Here is an 18,016-nt window from a genome sequence, read left to right as displayed (position 1 = left end):
CAGAGAAATTCAATATAAAACCATAGGCAAAGGTCTACATAGGCAAGCAAAAGATGGGGTGCGCCTGGGTGGCTCAGTCAGTTAAGCATCCAGCTGTGGCTCAGGTCATGATCTCAGAGTTTGTAAGTTCAAGCCCCATGCTGGGCTCTGTACTAACAGCTCAGAGCCTGGAGCCTGCTTTGGATTCTGTGTCTCCCTCTCTCTCTACCCCTCCCCCACCCATGCTCTCTCTGTCTCTTAAAAATGAACATTAAAAAAATTTTTTAATAGACAAGCAAAAGATATCAGAGGACACAACTGAATATAAGTCAAGGTAGAATCCTAGAAATAAAGCTGTAAATGAGATGAAGGCCACTTTATAATGATAACATCAATTTTAATAGTTATGGTTATCCATGCACCAAATAATATAACATCAACTTCCATAAGGTATGGACTACTAAACTTACAAAAGGAGAAATAGGGGCATCTGGGTGGCTCAGTTGGTTGAGCATTTGACTCCTGGTATCGGCTGAGGTCATGACCTCATGATTTGTGAAACTGAGCCTACCTACGTAGGGCTCTACACGGGCAGCAAAGAGGCTGCATGGGATTCTCTCTCTCCCTGCCCCTCCCCCTACTCAACACACTCTTTCTCTCTTAAAAATTCTCTTAAAAAAAGAATTATTTTTTAAATAAAGGGATAAATAAGGAAAAATAAGACGATAAAACTCAAACAATAAAATGAATAAGGTGATCCTACAGTTATATATATTTAACTCTGTAAGAATATACATCTGCTTTTTAAAAACCCATTCATGAAAAATGATCACATACTGGAGCACAAACAACCTCAATAAATTCCAATAAATTAACCAACTGGTTAATACAGAAAAAAATGATCTGAAAGCAATATAATAAAAATGTTCTAAGAAAATCAGAAAATAAAAACATTACTTAACCAAGATTTTAAACTATTAATTCTTGAATCAAATGGGAACTACAAAATGAAACCGTAGAATTCTTATAAAAACAATAAAAACAGTATATAGGAGAATCTATGAGATTAAAGTCAAATGCCAGAGGAAAATCAGTAGCCTTAAATTTATCAACAAAAACCAAGACTGAAAAGAAATTGATTTTAGCATGTAACTCAAAAAGTTGGAAAAGAACAATAAATAGGAAAACAACAAATAAGAAATAAAGATAAAAACAGAACTAGTGAGTGGCAAACACAAAGCTGTATAAATAAATAAAAAGGCTGGTTCCTTGAAAAGATCCGTGGGGGGGGGGGGGGATAAATCAGTGGAAAGAAACCATTAGCCAACAAATGGAATAAAGGAGAGAAAGCATAAACATACAAAGAAGTTACAATGGGAGAAATAATGAAGAAATAAGGAATTTAAAAAAATATCAATGAGGGGCACCTGAGTGACTCAGTTGGTTGAGTATCTGACTCTTGACTTCAGCTCAGGTCATGATCTTTGGGGGTTCAAGCCCCACATTGGGCTCTGCACTGACAGCATGGAGCCTGCTTGGGAGTCTCCCTCTCCCTCTCTTTGCCCCTCTCCCACTCACACACTCTCTCTCACTTTCTCTTAAAATTAATTTTTAAAATATCACTGAAAGAAATTGAAGAAGACACAAACAAATGGAAAGGTATTCCAGGCTCATGGATTAGCAGAATTAGTATTGTTAAAATGTTCATACTACCCAGAGCCAATGTACATATTCAACGCAATGCCTCACAAAACTCCAATGGCATTTTGCACAGAAATAGAACAAAAAGTCCTAAAATATGCATGGAACCGCAAAAGACCCCAAATAGCCAAAGCAGCCTTGGGAAAGAGTAACTGAAGAAAGAAGAAACTTGGAGGCATAACACACCCTGATTTCAAACTATATTACAAAACTATAGCAATCCAAATAATATGGTATTAGCATAAAAAGAGACACAGAAACCAATGGAATAAAATAGTCTGGAAATAAACCTTTCCACATATGGCCAATTAATTTATGACAAAAGATCCAAGAACATACAATGGGAAAGGGATAGTCTCTGCAATAAATGCTGCTGGGGAAACTAGAGAGCCACATGCAAAAGAGCAAAACTGGACCAGTATCTTCCATATAATTTACACAAAATTGCACAAAATGGATTAAATACTTGAACATGAACACCCAAAACGGTAAAACGCTTAAAAGAAAACTTAGGCAGTATGTTCCTTGTCCTCAGTCTCAGCAATGATTTTTTGGATCTGACACCAAAACCAAAGGCAGCAAAAGCAAAAATACAACAAATTGGAATACATAAAGCTAGAAAGCTTCTGTACAGCAAAGTAAACAACAAAATGAAAAGGCAACATAGTGAATAGAAGAAAATATTTACAAATTATATATCTGATAAGGAGTTAATATCCAAAATACATAAAGAACTCCTACAACTCAATAACAAAACAAACAAACAAAAAAAAACACCAAACAATACCATAAAAAGTGAGCAGAGGATCTGAATTGACATTGTCCAAAGACATACAGATGGTCAACAGGTACATGAAAAGGTGCTCAACATCACTCATCAGGGAAATGCCAGTCAAAACCACGAGATATTACGTCACACCTGTTAAAATGGCTGTCATCAAAAAGACAAACAATAACAAGGGTTGGCAAGGATGTGGAGAAGAGGGAACCCTCTTGTACTGTTGGTGGGAATGAAAACTGGTGCAGCCACTATGGAAAACAGTGTGGAGGGACCTCAAAAAAATGTAAATTACAACTAACATATGATTACCAGTAATTCCACTTTTGTTTTGAAGGGAACAAAAACTCTTAATTCAAAAACATATCCACAACCCCATTTTCACTGCAGCATTGTTTAGAATAGCCAAGACATGGAAATAACCCAGTGTCCATCAATGGATAAAGAAATTGTGTGTGTGTGTGAGAGTGTGTGTGTGTGTGTGTGTGTGTGTGTGTGTGTGTAAACTCAGCCATTAAAGGAAATCCTGGGGTGCCTGAATGGCTCAGTCAGTTAAGCGTCCAGCTTCAGCTCAGGTCATCTCATGATTCATGAATTCAAGCCCTGCATCAGGCTCTGGGCTGACAGCTCAGAGCCTGGTGCCTGCTTAAGATTCTGTGTCTCCCTCTTTCTCTGCCCCTCCCCTGCTTGTGCTCTGTCCCTCTCTCTCTCAAAAATAAATAAGCATTTAAAAAGTTATTAAAAAAGAAAATCCTGACATATGCAACAATATGGATAGATTTTGGTAGCATTATGTTAAGTGAAATAAGTTAGAGAAAGACAATACTGTATGATCTCACTTATATGTGGAATCTAAAAACAACAAAAACAAAAAATGAACTCATAAACAGAACAGATTGGTAGTTGCCAAGAAACAGAGTAGGGGCGAGTAAAATGGGTGAAGGTGATCAAAAGGTACAAACTTATAATTATAAAATAAGTAAGTTCTGGGGATGTAATGTATAGATGATGACTACAGTTAACAATACTGTATTATATATTTGAAAGTTGCTAAGAGAGTAGATCTTAAAGTTCTCATCATAAGAAAAAAATCTATTAACTGTGTAGTGATGAAGGTTGACTAATAATTACACTTACTATAGTGATCATTTCACAAAATATACATATATGAAATTATGTTGTACACCTGAAAAAAATCACTAAGACTTTTTTGTATAACTTTATGCAAATAATGTTTGAAAAACTGAAAGCAGTGGGTAATTTTTCTCTGAAAATAAATTTATCAAAACTGATCCCAGAAAAGATTTTTAAAAACCTAAACAAATCCACTCTGTAGAAGAAATAAGGTCATGAAAGAGCTACCTGAAAAATAAATGAGACCCCACAAATAAATTGTATCGTATTTGTAAGGAACAAATAGTTTCAAACTATTCAAGCTGTTCCAGAGAAAAAAGAAAATGGACAACTGTCAAATTATTTTTATAAAATGGCTATATAGTCATCATGTAAAATGACTATACACACACATACACATACCAGTTATAAATTTTGAAGTAAAAATCCTAAATAAAATAATAGCAACAGAATCGAACAGAACACAATAATATAACATGATTCAGTAGGGCTTACTCTAAGAATGGAAACATGGTTTAAAATTGGGTAATCAACTAATTAACATAACTCATTCTATTAATAGATCCAAAAGGAAAGTTACATGATCATTTTCCACAGATGCTAGATATCTGGGAAGATTCAATATCTAATCTTAGGACAACAAAACAAAACAGGAATCAATGAACACTTCCTTGATATGATAAAAACATTTATCTCACCCTCCCCCCCCACCAAAAAACATATCTATCTCACCCCTAAGCTAGTACCTTACTTAAAAGAGAAACAATGACATGTCAGGGACAAGGGACAAGAAAGGATGTACTGGAGGGATCAGCCAAAAATATTAAGAGAGATAAATTAGAAATGTTAAGACTTGAAAGGGAAGAGATATAAATAAACTACTTCTATTTGACTTACGATTCTCTTAAAGCTTCCTAGGTCTGCCAACTAGGTATTCAAGTTTCCTAGGTATGCAAGTACCAGAATTCAATACAGCATTAGGAAAAAAATAATCTAAGTAAATGCAATTATGCAAACACCAACCAGTTCATTAAAAATTATAGAAGAGGGGCGCCTGGGTGGCGCAGTCGGTTAAGCGTCCGACTTCAGCCAGGTCACGATCTCGCGGTCCATGGGTTCGAGCCCCGCGTCGGGCTCTGGGCTGATGGCTCAGAGCCTGGAGCCTGTTTCCGATTCTGTGTCTCCCTCTCTCTCTGCCCCTCCCCCATTCATGCTCTGTCTCTCTCTGTCCCAAAAATAAAAATAAACGTTGAAAAAAAAATTTTTTTTTAAAAATTATAGAAGACTCTATAATAGCAACAAAGAAAATGCCCAGGAATTCATAAAAATTGTTTAAAACCAAGAAATGGAAAAATTTTAAACATTCCTTAAAGACACAAAAATATACTTGATGAAATAAGAATATATACTGTGAGTCAGGACTTAGGAAAATGGAAACCACATTATATATTTCAAACAAGAAATTAACTACAGGGAAATGATTACATGGGGAATGGAAGGCAGAAAAAGTAAAAACCCTGATGCAACTCAGACTGTAGGAGGATGCTACCCCTCCCAAGGCTGAGGTTACAAAAGGTGAAGTTTTCTGAACCTTATCTTAGAGACTCAGCCTCCAGAGCTGTCTAGTGAGACCTCTGAGGGTAATCCCCATCCCACCCCTGCCACTACTGTTTCTGAGTGTGATGGGCCTGGTTCTGGTTATGCCAAAGACATCAGGAATGCCGCAGCCTGGAGCCAACCACTGCTGCTGGAGACAACTACTATTTGCAGAAACAATGGTGATAGATAAAAACCCAGACTCTCCTGCACCCCTCCATCCTCCAGGAAGGCAGAATCTAACAAGCCAGTGTAGCAAAAGCCTGAGGAATGAGGTTAGTAAAACCTGAGACCCAGCATCAGAGTTTAAGAAGGTGTTTTGAGGGGTGCCTGGGTGGCGCAGTCGGTTAAGCATTCCACTTTGGCTCAGGTCATGATCTCGCCATTTCTGAGTTTGGGCCCTGCGTCAGGCTCTGTGCTCACAGCTCTGAGCCCAGAGCGTGTTTCATATTCTGTGTCTCCCTCTCTCTTTCTGCCCCTCCCCCACTCATGCGCACACGCTCTCTCTCAAAAATAAATAAAAATATTTAAAAAAAAAAAAAAAGGCAGCAAATTTTGAGTTGAGAGAGATCAAATAGTCCAGCTCATCCTTTCAGCTTTTAGTACACATGTGTGAACTTCTATAAAACGATAATAACTATTTTTCAAGGTTCCATTGAATAAGTTGGAATTATCCTTTATACAAATGAAGGCACTTTTCTCCTCTCCCCCAAAAGGGAAAAGCACAGTCCCAACAGTAACTGTATCTCTCTCTGAGTGATATTAAGACCTTTTCTACTGATATCACAATTCCTTAAGAACTTAATGTTCAAACTACTATTTATGGATTTATTTATATTAAGTAAACTCTACCCTAATATAGGGGCCCAAACTCACAACCCTGAAATCAAGAGCTGCATGCTCTGCTGAGACAGCCAGGCGCCCCTCAACTACACAGTCTATTTTTGTTCATAAGAGTATCAGGAGGCATCCCCCAGAGAATTCCCTGGGTTCCAAATACAGCCCTCTCTGAGCCCATTCTGTAGCAGCAGTCAATTTTTCCTTGGCAATTGGGATCAGTTACCTCAGTTAGTTGAGTAACCGCTTCTTTCCCTGCTGGTTCTGTAGCCTGAGGAATCCCAAACGGCCGGGTGTTCATCTCATATTCTTAAAAGTCTGTTATGTCCCTTGCTGGAAATACACTATCTCTGAGGGTCTGTTTCTTTGGAGTTCCCCTGCTACCAAGCACTTATTAGTTAGGGTCCAGTGGACTACACTAGGTAGTCCAAAAAGGGTATTTACCACAGAGAATTCCTTTCTGAGGTAGTAGAGGACTAGAAGAGCCAGTGTTTAACACTAAATTAATCCAGAGACAACAGTAAGAGACAGCTACCATCTACAGGAAGAGGTGAGGGTGTAAGGACCTTGGAACTTGGAGAAAATGCCCTTGAAGAGTCGGTGCTCTGCTTGTGAGGAAAAGCATCACTTTCCTGTGAATGTCAAGGCAGGCTTCACAGACGTAGTGATAGTTGAGATGGGTTTTCTGAAGGATGAGTCAAGTTTACTAGGCAGTCTGTTTAACCCAGACTACTTACACATCTACATTTTAATTAGGCCTGGTCATTTAGAAATAGTTGCAGGGTCTACCGCTTTACCACATTAAATTTATTGGCGACTGTGTAAAAACATAAATGCTATAATGTGGCCAAAATAAAAGTAGCAAGATTGAAAGCCATCCTTTCCTACTTCTGATATGTTGGTTTAACGATAGACACTGTCTGACAGAATAGTTTCTTTGACCAGAATAGCATACATTTATGCTTGTATGGACAAGAGCATCACCATCCTCTCTGAGGAAAGTAATCAGAATGCTTATAAAGGGATCAACTTAGTTACTTCACATTATTGCTGGAGCAGGACGGTATCAGATACTGGGAAGTCTCTGGATCATATCTGGGTGCAATGTCTCTTCTTTCCCTTTTTTTAGTGCTGCCCCTATTTTCCACAACATAACTTTTTTTTCCCCTAAAGTTGGGAAAATGTTATTTGGATGCTAAAAAGGAAGTGGGTGGTAGTGAGGACAAAACACAGGAAGGACTCTTCAGAAGCAGAGAAAAATGCAACAAGAATTCGCTGGTATGAGGAGCTTATTTTGGGGTCTGTGGACAGACTGGAGTGCATATATTGATGCAGTAATCCCGAAACAGGGACTAGGGACTGTTAGGTAAGACTGCAGGGGTCTGGCTGCGAAGCAGCTGGGAGAACATATACCCACAGATGTACTGTGAAATACATTTGCTTCATTAAACAACAAAAGTACAGAAAAGAACAGCTCAGCTTTGGCCAAGTGAAGAACAGAAAACCAGAAAAACTCAGCTGGAGAGGCACAGGGGAAGAGGCAGTGAAGAACAAGCTGAGGATTTTAATTAAAACACACACACACACACACACACACACACACAGAAAAACCCACCCAAACAAGAGTGAACAGTACTAATACCAAGCCCTCTCAAGTGAATCTGCTGATGCACAGACTGAAAAAACCAGGAAGAGCAAAAGTCCAGTGGGGCTCAACATCACAGCTCTGGAGAGTAAACTACACAGTTTAAGATTCTCAATGCTGTGGGAATGCAAACTGGTGCAGCCACTCTGGAAAACAATATGGAGGTTCCTAAAAAAACTAAAAATAGAACTACCCTACGACCCAGCAATTGCACTATGAGGCATTTATCCACGGAATACAGGTGTGCTGTTTCGAAGGGACACATGCACCCCCATGTTTATAGCAGCACTGTCCACAATAGCCAAAGTATGGAAAGAGCCCAAATGTCCACTGATGGATGAATGGATAAAGAAGATGTGGCACGTGTGTATATATGTGTGTGTGTGTGTGCGTGTGTGTGTGTGTGTGTGTGTGTGTGTGTGTGTGTGTATATATATATAATGGAATATTACTCAACAATCAAAAAGAATGAAATCTTGCCATTTGCAACTATGTGGATGGAAATGGAGGGTATTATGCTAAGTGAAATTAGTGAGATAAAGACAAAAATCATATGACTTCACTCATATGAGGACTTTAAAAGACAAAACTTAATGAACATAAGGGAAGGGAAACAAAAATAATATAAAAACAGGGAGGGGGACAAAACAGAAGAGACTCATAAATATGGAGAACAAACTGAGGGTTACAGGAGGGGTTGTGGGAGGGGAGATGGGCTAAATGGATAAGAGGCACTAAGGAATCATTGTTGCACTATATGCTAACTACTTTGGATGCAAATTTTAAAAAATTAAAATTAAAAAAAAAATCAACTCAAAAAAAAAGTAAAAAAATAAAGTTACCCTGATAAAGAAAACAGAGAAAGACACTAAAAGAAAAAAAATGTACAGACCAACATATTTCATAAATGCAGATGCAAAAATCCTCAACAAAACATTGGCAAATTGAATTTAACAATAAAGCACTGTGACCAATGGGGTGTCTCTCAGGAAGGGAATGTTGAAAATCAATTAATGCAAGTCACCATACCAATAGAATAAAAAGGAAAAGGGGGCGCCTGGGTGGCGCAGTCGGTTAAGCGTCCGACTTCAGCCAGGTCACGATCTCGCGGTCCGTGAGTTCGAGCCCCGCGTCGGGCTCTGGGCCGATGGCTCGGAGCCTGGAGCCTGTTTCCGATTCTGTGTCTCCTTCTCTCTCTGCCCCTCCCCCGTTCATGCTGTCTCTCTCTGTCCCAAAAATAAATAAACATTGAAAAAAAAATTTAAAAAAAAAAAAAAGGAAAAGAATAATAATTTATGTACCTTAAAAAAAAGCATTTCACCTAAGTCAACATTCAGCCATAACAGAAACTCTCAGCAAACTGTAGAAAAGAGATTTTACAAGACTTCATAAGGAGTATCTACAAAAAAACAAAAACAAAAACAAAAACAAAACAAAACAAAAAAACCCAAAAACCTGTCAGCTATAAGCCTACATACTGATGACAAACTGAATGCTTTCTCCCTAAGATCAGCATCAAAGCAAGGACATCCATTCTCACTATCTCTATTCCATCTTGTACTGGAGGTTTAACCAGTGCAATAAGACAAGAAAAAAAAATAATAAAGCCATTTAGATTAAAAAATAAAAAGATTCTCATTGCTGTGATGCTTGGGTACCAAAGACTTAAGATAGAGAAAAACTTAAAGGTGCAGCCTATGCTTGTCCTCTGACTTGACAGGAGATTCAAAGTGCAGAGCAGATGAAAAAGTGGAAAGAGAGGCTTGAGAAAAAGTATTATTCTTCAGAAATTCAAGATGACTACCAGCCTGTCACGCAACAAGAATTTCGAGAGTAAGTATTTGTTCTAACCAGGGCACTCTGGGATATCATTATATGGTGACTGGGGACATGAATTACATTATTTTCCCGAAATCAGAACCTTATTCTGAGATGCCACCCCCTTTTTTTTCATCTTTTTACTCAACTTTGAAATTAATCAGAAAGCACAATACTCCATTTGTTTAAATGTAAGGTAAGAGTGAAACCAACTGCTTTTACTCTTACATCTCCAAATAGGAACTGCCATTTATATTTAAAAAAACACTTTTTTTTCACGTTTATTCATTTTTGAGAGATAGAGACAGAGTGCAAGCAGGGGTGGGGCAGAGAGAGAGGGAGACAAAGAACCTGAAGCAGGTTCTGGGCTCCAAGCCTGCACAGAGCCCTACACGGGGCTTGAACTCACGAACCTGAGATCGTGACCTGAGCTGAAGTTGGACGACTGAGCCACCCAGGTGCTCCCCCTTTTAAGTTTTTTAACGGGAACTGCCATTTATATTTAATATGCACAGCAGACCCTGTTCTCCACTATTTTAGAATAGAAGATCCATAATTGGCCCTACTAGGCATGTTTTAGAAGCTTAAAGTATTATCTTCCCACCCCAAGTACTTCACAAAAGGCACTAATAACCTGCTGTCTCTCTATGCACGAAGGCATGTTACTGACCCATTCTCTGCTTCCTTCTAAATTATCCTGCAGACTCTTTTTATATGCCGTGGAGCTGGAGAAAGAATTACACTACGTCAGTTTAAAACTAAACCGAGTGATGAGAAGGATTTCAGCTCTACAAAATTAAGACAAGTGCAGGTGAGAATCTGTGATACAATCATTGAGCATTTGTAACAAAGATTTATCCCTGTACTGAATTATTTCCTAAACATGTACACATTTCAGGTACACTTTAAAAACACTGTACCACCTATCATCAAGCTATCATCAGAGTATAATTACCAAAATGATTTCACCAAAAGATTTCCAGAAATTAAGTACCCCTGAATGGGCCCCACTGTGCAATCCAAACAGCACACTTCCAGAGTATACACACCGGTACACGTAAATGATTTTATAATGAGATTTATTATTAAATTCTAGGAATGTGGAGTTAAAGTATCAAATGCTGCATATAGTTCATGGGGCAGGTCTCTAATAGGTCATAAGCAGTTTTCTCAATGTTACCTAGAGTATAGGAACCGTTAGGTGTTTTCATCATGTACCATGTTATAACTTGTCCTGGCCATAAATAAATAAATACCTATGATTCTGGAAAACCATTATATAAGACCCCAAATAAAGTAATCTCACTTCCATTCCTCCCAGTTTGAGGTCATCTAGAAAAAGCTAAAGTGTACAAGAACAAACTTACCAATCATCTACAGAATTTTCACTAATATTTTCAAACTGGAAATTCATCTAGAAAGATTCTAAAGTAACACATTTAAAGTTTCCTAAGTATTTCCTCAACTACTCTAAAAGCAAAATATACTGTAAAAACAAAGAGCAAGGTAGGAGTATCAGAGTTATGAGAAGTCAACTTAATGTATGAGAAATATGAATGAGGGTGCCGCAAAACCCCTGTCTGAGTGGTCGTAAAGTTGTGTGAGGTAACTCTTCTATATTTTTAGCACGTTACATAAGTGCTCCTGGAAGAGCCATATGTTCTCTTGGCCCAAACAACATCATCTCACCATCATACTCAATTTCCACATTGGTGCTCAATAGATTTTAAATCTACCCACCTTCCTCAAGCCAGCCATGCACACTCTTTTCTTAGAAACTGTACCTCAAGTATGCTTAATAGAATAATTCATTCCAACAAGAAATGCTGACTGTTCTCTCTGCATCTTCTAGACTTCCACAAGGCATTTAACAACATGGCCTTCCCTAGTCTTACCACTCCCCAGAGCTGTAGCCAGCCAAGTGGCTTAGTAACCATGTTGTCCCCTCGTGGTCCCTGAATGAGGTAATTCCAACAAAGCCCAAGAACATTAAGGCAAAGAAACACTTGAGGTCTCGATTTTTTGTCTTTTAACATCTAGTGAAAACAAAAAACATTTACAATGACTTAGAACATTCAAGTTCTTTTATTACAAAAGTCTATACAATGAAGTGCCAGACACAGCAATGTGATTATATTGGTGGTCATATATATCTATATATTATTTGTATATAGATATACTGTTTTTACTGGTACCAAAGTAAAACTCATCACAAACTGCCTAGTTCTACCACCTACTGCTCAACTATGACACACAAGTACTGTCACATAGCGTAAGTGCTGCCATGCTACTTTATCTATTCTACTCGCAGCCAAACATTAACAGTGAATAATCAACACCATGAAGCAGCTGTTAATTCTAAAATGAAACCAGTCAGGCCACTGACTTATAAAAATATGGTACTCATATAGATTTAGCATTATAAAGAAGGAATATATTATTTAAAACATTTAAATAGTGCATATGGACATTTTTGCATGTGGTATATATAAACATTCATATAAAACAATACACAGTGCACATTAAGTTAGATGTTTGGATACACTCCTGTCTGGAGACTGAAAGAAATAAATGCACACTGCATGCTGGATTCAAATCAAAGTGATATGATACTTGTTTTGGCTTTTTCAATTTCATTTTTCTAGGTATACGTTATGAACAACCTAGGCATACCAAAAGGAAACCACACAAAAAGGGCTGGATTTAGTGCTTTATTCCCCAGTAAAACTACATGTTCACCACCAATGAACATTCCCTCCCCCCGAAAAAGGCATTGCACACATAGGTGAAATGTGAAACACTAGAAACACTACTTATTATCAAGCTACTTCATGTGCTTACTATGTAATAGTGCTGCAAGTCTGAGGTTCGTGCTTCCCTCACTTTTATTAAAGAATGTTGCAGAGGTCCATTTTTACATGGAACTGTTAATATTAGCTAGTTAAGAAAATCACGCATGAGTCAATGCATGCAAACCATGGGCACAAAGTGAGACACTCATCAATCCAAAAAAGCACCAAGAAAAGAATTAACACTTAGATTAAGCCTGACCAGAATATGCTATTACTACTGTTAGCCCAAATAAAGTCACCATTCTGTGAAAACGATGAGCAGAATGATACCAGAAGAGTACTTGAAGGAAAGCCATGCAAAGCCAAAGAACAAAAAATCAGCTTAGAGTATATGACAAGGGCATACCACTAGACATCTTTGAACACCACTACACAGCTGCTTTAAATAGCATGTGCTGAGCCAAAGTGGTCCTGTTAGAGGATGTTTTCTTCACGGATTTTGCCAATTAAAAGAGAAAAAAAAAATGATGTGACCCCCAGAAGGTACATGTAAAAAATGCAGTGGTATAGCCCTTGTTAAGAACAGATTTGATTCACGCATAATGACTCTTTTGCCAAATTAGGCCCATCTGATTGAACACACAAATCTGAGCACCATCAGTGTTCCTACACAGACATGGCTATTTTCTCACATTATCTGGAGGTGGGTGGGAGGAAAAAGTACAGGATCTGATGCAGACAAATCACATCATCACCAGCTCAAAAAGAATAACTGAGGAAACAAACAGTAACTTATGTCCCATAGGCAGCATGTGAAATGATTCAGTTCTGTGTGTGATGTGTGGTGTGTGTGTTCACTATACTAATAAACAAGGTCACTTTTTGGTGTGCCCTCTGTTATCTTCATCCAGGAGCTGTGTGACCACGGAATTGCAAAATTTTGCTAACATATTACCTGTGAGAAACTTTCACTTTGGAAATTAAACAGAAATGTGTTCCACAGTAGGACTTGAAATTTCAGTTTGAGTTTGGTTTTCTAAGAAAACATAAGACATAGTTGCATATGTGCACATTTATAGGCTTTTCTTTCAAATTTTCAGTCATTCTGTAAGAAAAAGGCAACCGAAGAATTCAATGTGAAGATGTTCCTCTCAATTTTCTTCAGTAATTAAAAAAATAATAATAAAAGCAAAGTTGGTAACAACAAAAAGCTTGTATCTCCAAAGTTCTTGAAGTTGAAAGAATAAAGTACTAGTCTTTTGCTAACAGGATGTATCTGTAGTACAAAACAATGAAGAAAACTGATGTTTGCTAAAGGTGAAGAGGACAGTCTGTGGTTAATATGGAACACCACGCTCCCTAGAGAGGGTCTACTTACCCTCCCATCATTCTCTAGTGGCACCACAACCAAGTACAAAGTGATACTTTCTGAGTGCCTGACAAAATGAACTCAAGTACCAGCCAAGTACACACGATGATTGCTTCAGGGAATACAACTGATTTTTATGATGTTTTCAAGAAGTATATTTTATATGGATTTTGAAGAATCTTGTTTGCTGATAAGAACTTCAAGAAGCCTAAGTTTGGCTTTAATTTTCTTGTACTCCCTGTACTCCTCAAGCACTGGAACACGATCCTCCTTCTGGGCATTCCTAGGGAAGAAAATAAAATCTGTAATATTCTGGAGATCATCTGAAAAATAAAGTCCCAGAACTTGTCCTGATGTGAGACACAATGTTACCAAATGTAAATTCAAATAAAAAAACTGCTCTGCAAGAAGATAGATTACTGCACTAATTCCCCACACCCCATCCCCAAGGAACAATCCTAAAATACTTTTTTTGATGAATTTCTCTACTGACAGATTCAATAATGCTATACTTATCGATGTTCATTGCAAAGAACCAGCAGAAGCCAAATACTTTAGTAAGACACGCGCTGCTAGACTCTGTCAGGTCTGGAAGTGTATATCAAGTGCTAGAGGATTACAGTCAGTAATTTCATACATTTACTGTACTATGGCTTCAGTGAATTGAGAAGTAAAAGATCTTACCCACAGAAAAAAGCAGTTTTCTCACTTTATATTAATGACCCAATCCAATTCAGTTTAATCTCTAGGTAAAGCATCAAACCATCCTAAGTATAATTACAAAAAAGTTTTCTTCCATTAAGGCAAAGAATAAGAAGGTACTTGAAAAAATGCATTCTTACACTGAGTGTTTTTTAATCATTTGTGCCCACTATATAGAAAATTCTCAAAGTAAACACAGTTTGGAATTTGTAATATAGCTACTGGCTTGTTAAGACCACCCAGTTACATACATGGAGAAACTTTTCTGAGGTCTGAGATAACATTCATTTCTGTCCATCATCTGAACTAGAATGTATTTTTCTTAAAGAGTTCCACTGAGTCAACTGTGCCCCAGTTAGATAAAAACACATGCCATACTGTATTCTAGGAGCCACACTATTGACTGGCACCCTGTTGCACACCCTGAAAATGCGAAGCCTGGAATGGCCCAACATGCAGCCTAAGTAGCCACAGTCTTAGTGTAAGGATCCACACTAGCTGTCACAGGACCCTTTACAAAAGGAAAAACCTTTTGTTTCACAAACACTGCCAAAAGGGTGAGGATGTAGAATTAAAAAACACAACATAACTGCCACTCAACCAAGCCCCTCTAGAACAACTCTGAAATATTTTATCAGGTATTGTTCCCCTAGCTCTTTTTCTTGCCATTAATAGCAGGACTTCCAAGTAAAAAGGAATGTTTTCTACTTTTTTTTTTTCAATGATAACATGCTTATGTGCACAATTTATTTCTATTCCTATATATTCCTTTAATTTACCATATAAGCCCTTAAGTTTAAGAAGAAGGAAGACTCGGGGCACCTGGGTGGCTCAGTTGGTTAAACGTCTGACTTTGGCTTAGGTCATGATCTCATGGTTCGTGAGTTCGAGCCCCACATGGGTCTCTGTGTTGAGCTCAGAGCTTGGAGCCTGCTTCAGATTCTGTGTCTCCCTCTCTCTCTGCCCCTCCCCCGCTAGTGCTCTGTCTCTCTCTCAAAAATAAATAAACATCGTAAAATAATTAAAAAAAAAAAAAAAAAGGAAGAAGGAAGACTCAATTTTGTGATGTTCAACAAACCTTCCATTCTGTTGATAAAATGCTTCTTCAAATTCCCGTAACGTTTTACGTAGCTTCTTCTTTTCAGCTCTAGCTTTCCAAAGTTGTTCCAGTAATTCAGGCCTGAAATTTAAATGGAAAGAAAACATTATTGAAAGAACATTTTGACTCTTACCAGGGGTTCAAACACTGGCTGCAAACTAAAGGCACCTCTACAGCAGTATTTAAAAAAACTTTTTCCCTAGGTAATCTTAAAGTGAAGCCAGCGCTACTGTGGAAAACAATATGGAGACTGCTCAAAAAATTAAAAACAGAAGTTACCATATGATCCAGTAATTCCATTCCTATTTACCAAAAGAAAACAAAAACCCTAATTTGAAAAGAGATAGGCACCCTTATGTTTATTGCACCATTATTTACAATAGCCAAGATATAGAAGCAATCCAAGTGTCCATCAGTAGAGTAATGGATAAAGAAGATGTGGTGTACATAAACACACACACACACACACAGAGGAATATTACTGGGCCATAAAAAAGAAGGAGATCTTGCCATTTGCAACAACATGGATGAAACTAATGGGTATATAATGCTAAATGAATTAAGTCAGAGAGATAAAGACAAATACCCTATGATTTTACTTATATGTGGAATCTAAAAAACAAAATGAACAAATAATAGCGGTCTCATTAATACAGAGAACAAACTGGGTGGCTGTGAGGGAGGTAGACAGGTGAGGAGATAGATACAATAGGTGAACGGGATCTGAATGAGGCACAAACTTCCAATTATAAAATAAGTAAGTCACAAAGATGGAAAGTACAGCCCAGGGAATGTAGTCAATAATACTACAATAACATTGTATGGTGACCACACTTGCTGTGGTGAGCACTGAGTAATATATAGAATTGTCAAATCAATATGGTGTACACCAACCTGAAACTAATAGAGCATGTTGGTTATACCTCAATTAAAAAAAAAAAAGAAAAAAATAAATTGAAGCCAGGGCTGAAAACCAGTTACACACCATACCAGGGAAAGAAGCTGAGAGAGAACAAACCTAACTAGCTGATTCCTGTACTCCGTTATGAAGCAAATGCAGGATTTTAGTTTCTTTAATTTTTAAAACACAGTAAGTGATTTATAAATCACACTCTAAAAAGGGTCCATCTCTGAAGCACTACATTAATTCCCTCCAAGTTCTTGTTTACTTAACATTTACACCAGCATGTAAATTTTATTATACAAATAGGTTAAAATCACAAACCAGCAAACATACATAGAAGCTGCTCGAGTACTTGACAATCGGAGATCCAGAGCCAGTTTTTCCTGATTTTCTTCAACATCAGATTCAGAATTTTCCAATGAAGACTGTGCCTGCACAGCAGTTTTCAAGATATCAGTTAGCTCAGAGGACAGAGTAACACCATCTTCTTCTTCTTCCTAAAAAGTTATTGAACAGATAAACAAGCCATGACTCAACTTTTTCCTTAAGAAAGACATCAGAGAATGAATTCTCTTAAGGATTACCTTGATTTCTTCAAAAAAATGGGCAGTTTCTCCTTCTATGATTGGTTGTAACATCTGACCCCTTCGCTTGGTAGATGGAGATCCCTGTAACATAAAAATGGTTTACACTTTAAATATTTAAAGCATTCAAGGAAGCTTCATTCACTATGAACAGATATAAAACTTTTATTTTCAAAATCTTAACCACATGAAATAAAATTTTTAGGATTCCTTAGTAAATTTATTTTTGTTTATGTTTTCTTATTACGTATGCACAAGAGTGCTAAATGTTCATTTATGTCTGGATACTCTAAAAGAGCTCATTCAATAAATATTTTTTAAAAAAGAAAGTATTACATGCAATTTTATTTGGAGCATTTGCCTTTTTAACAATAGCTGTCAATAGCTTTCATTTTCCCTTTTTATGGCTAACTGATATTCCAATATTTGGGTAAAGCACAATTTGTTTATCTATCAGTTGCTGGACATGTGGGTTTTTTCCTATATTTTAGCCATTAGGAATGATGCTGTATGAACAATTGTGTACAAGTTTTTGTACAGACATATTTTCAATTCTCTGAGGCATATACCTAGAAGGAGAATTGCTAGGTCAGATGGCAACTCTATGTTTAACCTTTTGAGGAACTGCCAAACTAGTTATGAAAGTAGCTGCACCATTTAACATTCTAACAGCAGTGTGTAAGCATTCCAATTTCTCCACATCCTTGTCAACACGGTTATCTTTTCTCATTAAAGCCATACTAGTGGGTATAAAGTGGTATGTGAATGTGGTTTATTGCATTTCCTAATAACTAATGATGCTGAACATCTTTTCAAGTGCCTAATGGCCACTTACAGATCGCTGAAGAAATGTTTATTCAAATCCTTTGTCCACTTTTTAATTGGGTTATTTAACTTTTTATTATTAAACTCTAAGAGTTCTTTATATATTCTGGTACCAGTCCCTTATCACATACATGATTTACAAACATTTTATCCCATTCTGTTGGTTGTCTTTTCAATTCAAAATGTCCTTTCATGCACGATTTTCTTTTTAATTTTGATGAGGTCCAATTTATTTTAATTTTTTTTTTTGACA

At 37.3% G+C, this 18,016-nt stretch overlaps 2 protein-coding genes across 15 annotated transcripts in view; one reads left to right on the top strand and one right to left on the bottom strand.

The window, feature by feature from the left end:
• Window positions 1–13,998, top strand: part of PKD2L2 (polycystin 2 like 2, transient receptor potential cation channel) — a 44,253-nt gene extending 30,255 nt beyond the window's left edge. For both annotated transcript variants that reach the window (XM_025924564.2, XM_086703263.1), the window contains 3 exons: window positions 9,391–9,503; window positions 10,192–10,299; window positions 13,381–13,998. In XM_025924564.2, coding sequence (XP_025780349.1) covers window positions 9,391–9,503; window positions 10,192–10,288 — 210 coding nt within the window. In that variant the 3' untranslated portion in view covers window positions 10,289–10,299; window positions 13,381–13,998. The remainder of the gene's footprint in view (window positions 1–9,390; window positions 9,504–10,191; window positions 10,300–13,380) is intronic.
• Window positions 11,555–18,016, bottom strand: part of FAM13B (family with sequence similarity 13 member B) — an 88,762-nt gene continuing 82,300 nt past the window's right edge. For 11 of the 13 annotated variants that reach the window (XM_086703171.1, XM_086703213.1, XM_086703201.1 and 8 more), the window contains 4 exons: window positions 16,939–17,022; window positions 16,688–16,851; window positions 15,430–15,531; window positions 11,555–13,932 (listed from right to left, as the gene is read on the bottom strand). In XM_086703171.1, the coding sequence (XP_086559297.1) occupies window positions 13,809–13,932; window positions 15,430–15,531; window positions 16,688–16,851; window positions 16,939–17,022 (474 nt within the window). In that variant the 3' untranslated portion in view covers window positions 11,555–13,808. The remainder of the gene's footprint in view (window positions 13,933–15,429; window positions 15,532–16,687; window positions 16,852–16,938; window positions 17,023–18,016) is intronic. The other 2 variants (XM_086703190.1, XM_086703241.1) reach the window with 1 other exon arrangement.

This window comes from Puma concolor, chromosome A1 (genome assembly GCF_028749965.1).
Source record: "Puma concolor isolate L17-30 chromosome A1, mPumCon1.1.hap2, whole genome shotgun sequence".
NCBI classification, from domain to species: Eukaryota; Metazoa; Chordata; class Mammalia; order Carnivora; family Felidae; genus Puma; species Puma concolor.
The sequence above is the reverse complement of the archived record's forward strand: the minus strand, read 5'-3'. Positions and strand labels throughout refer to the sequence as shown.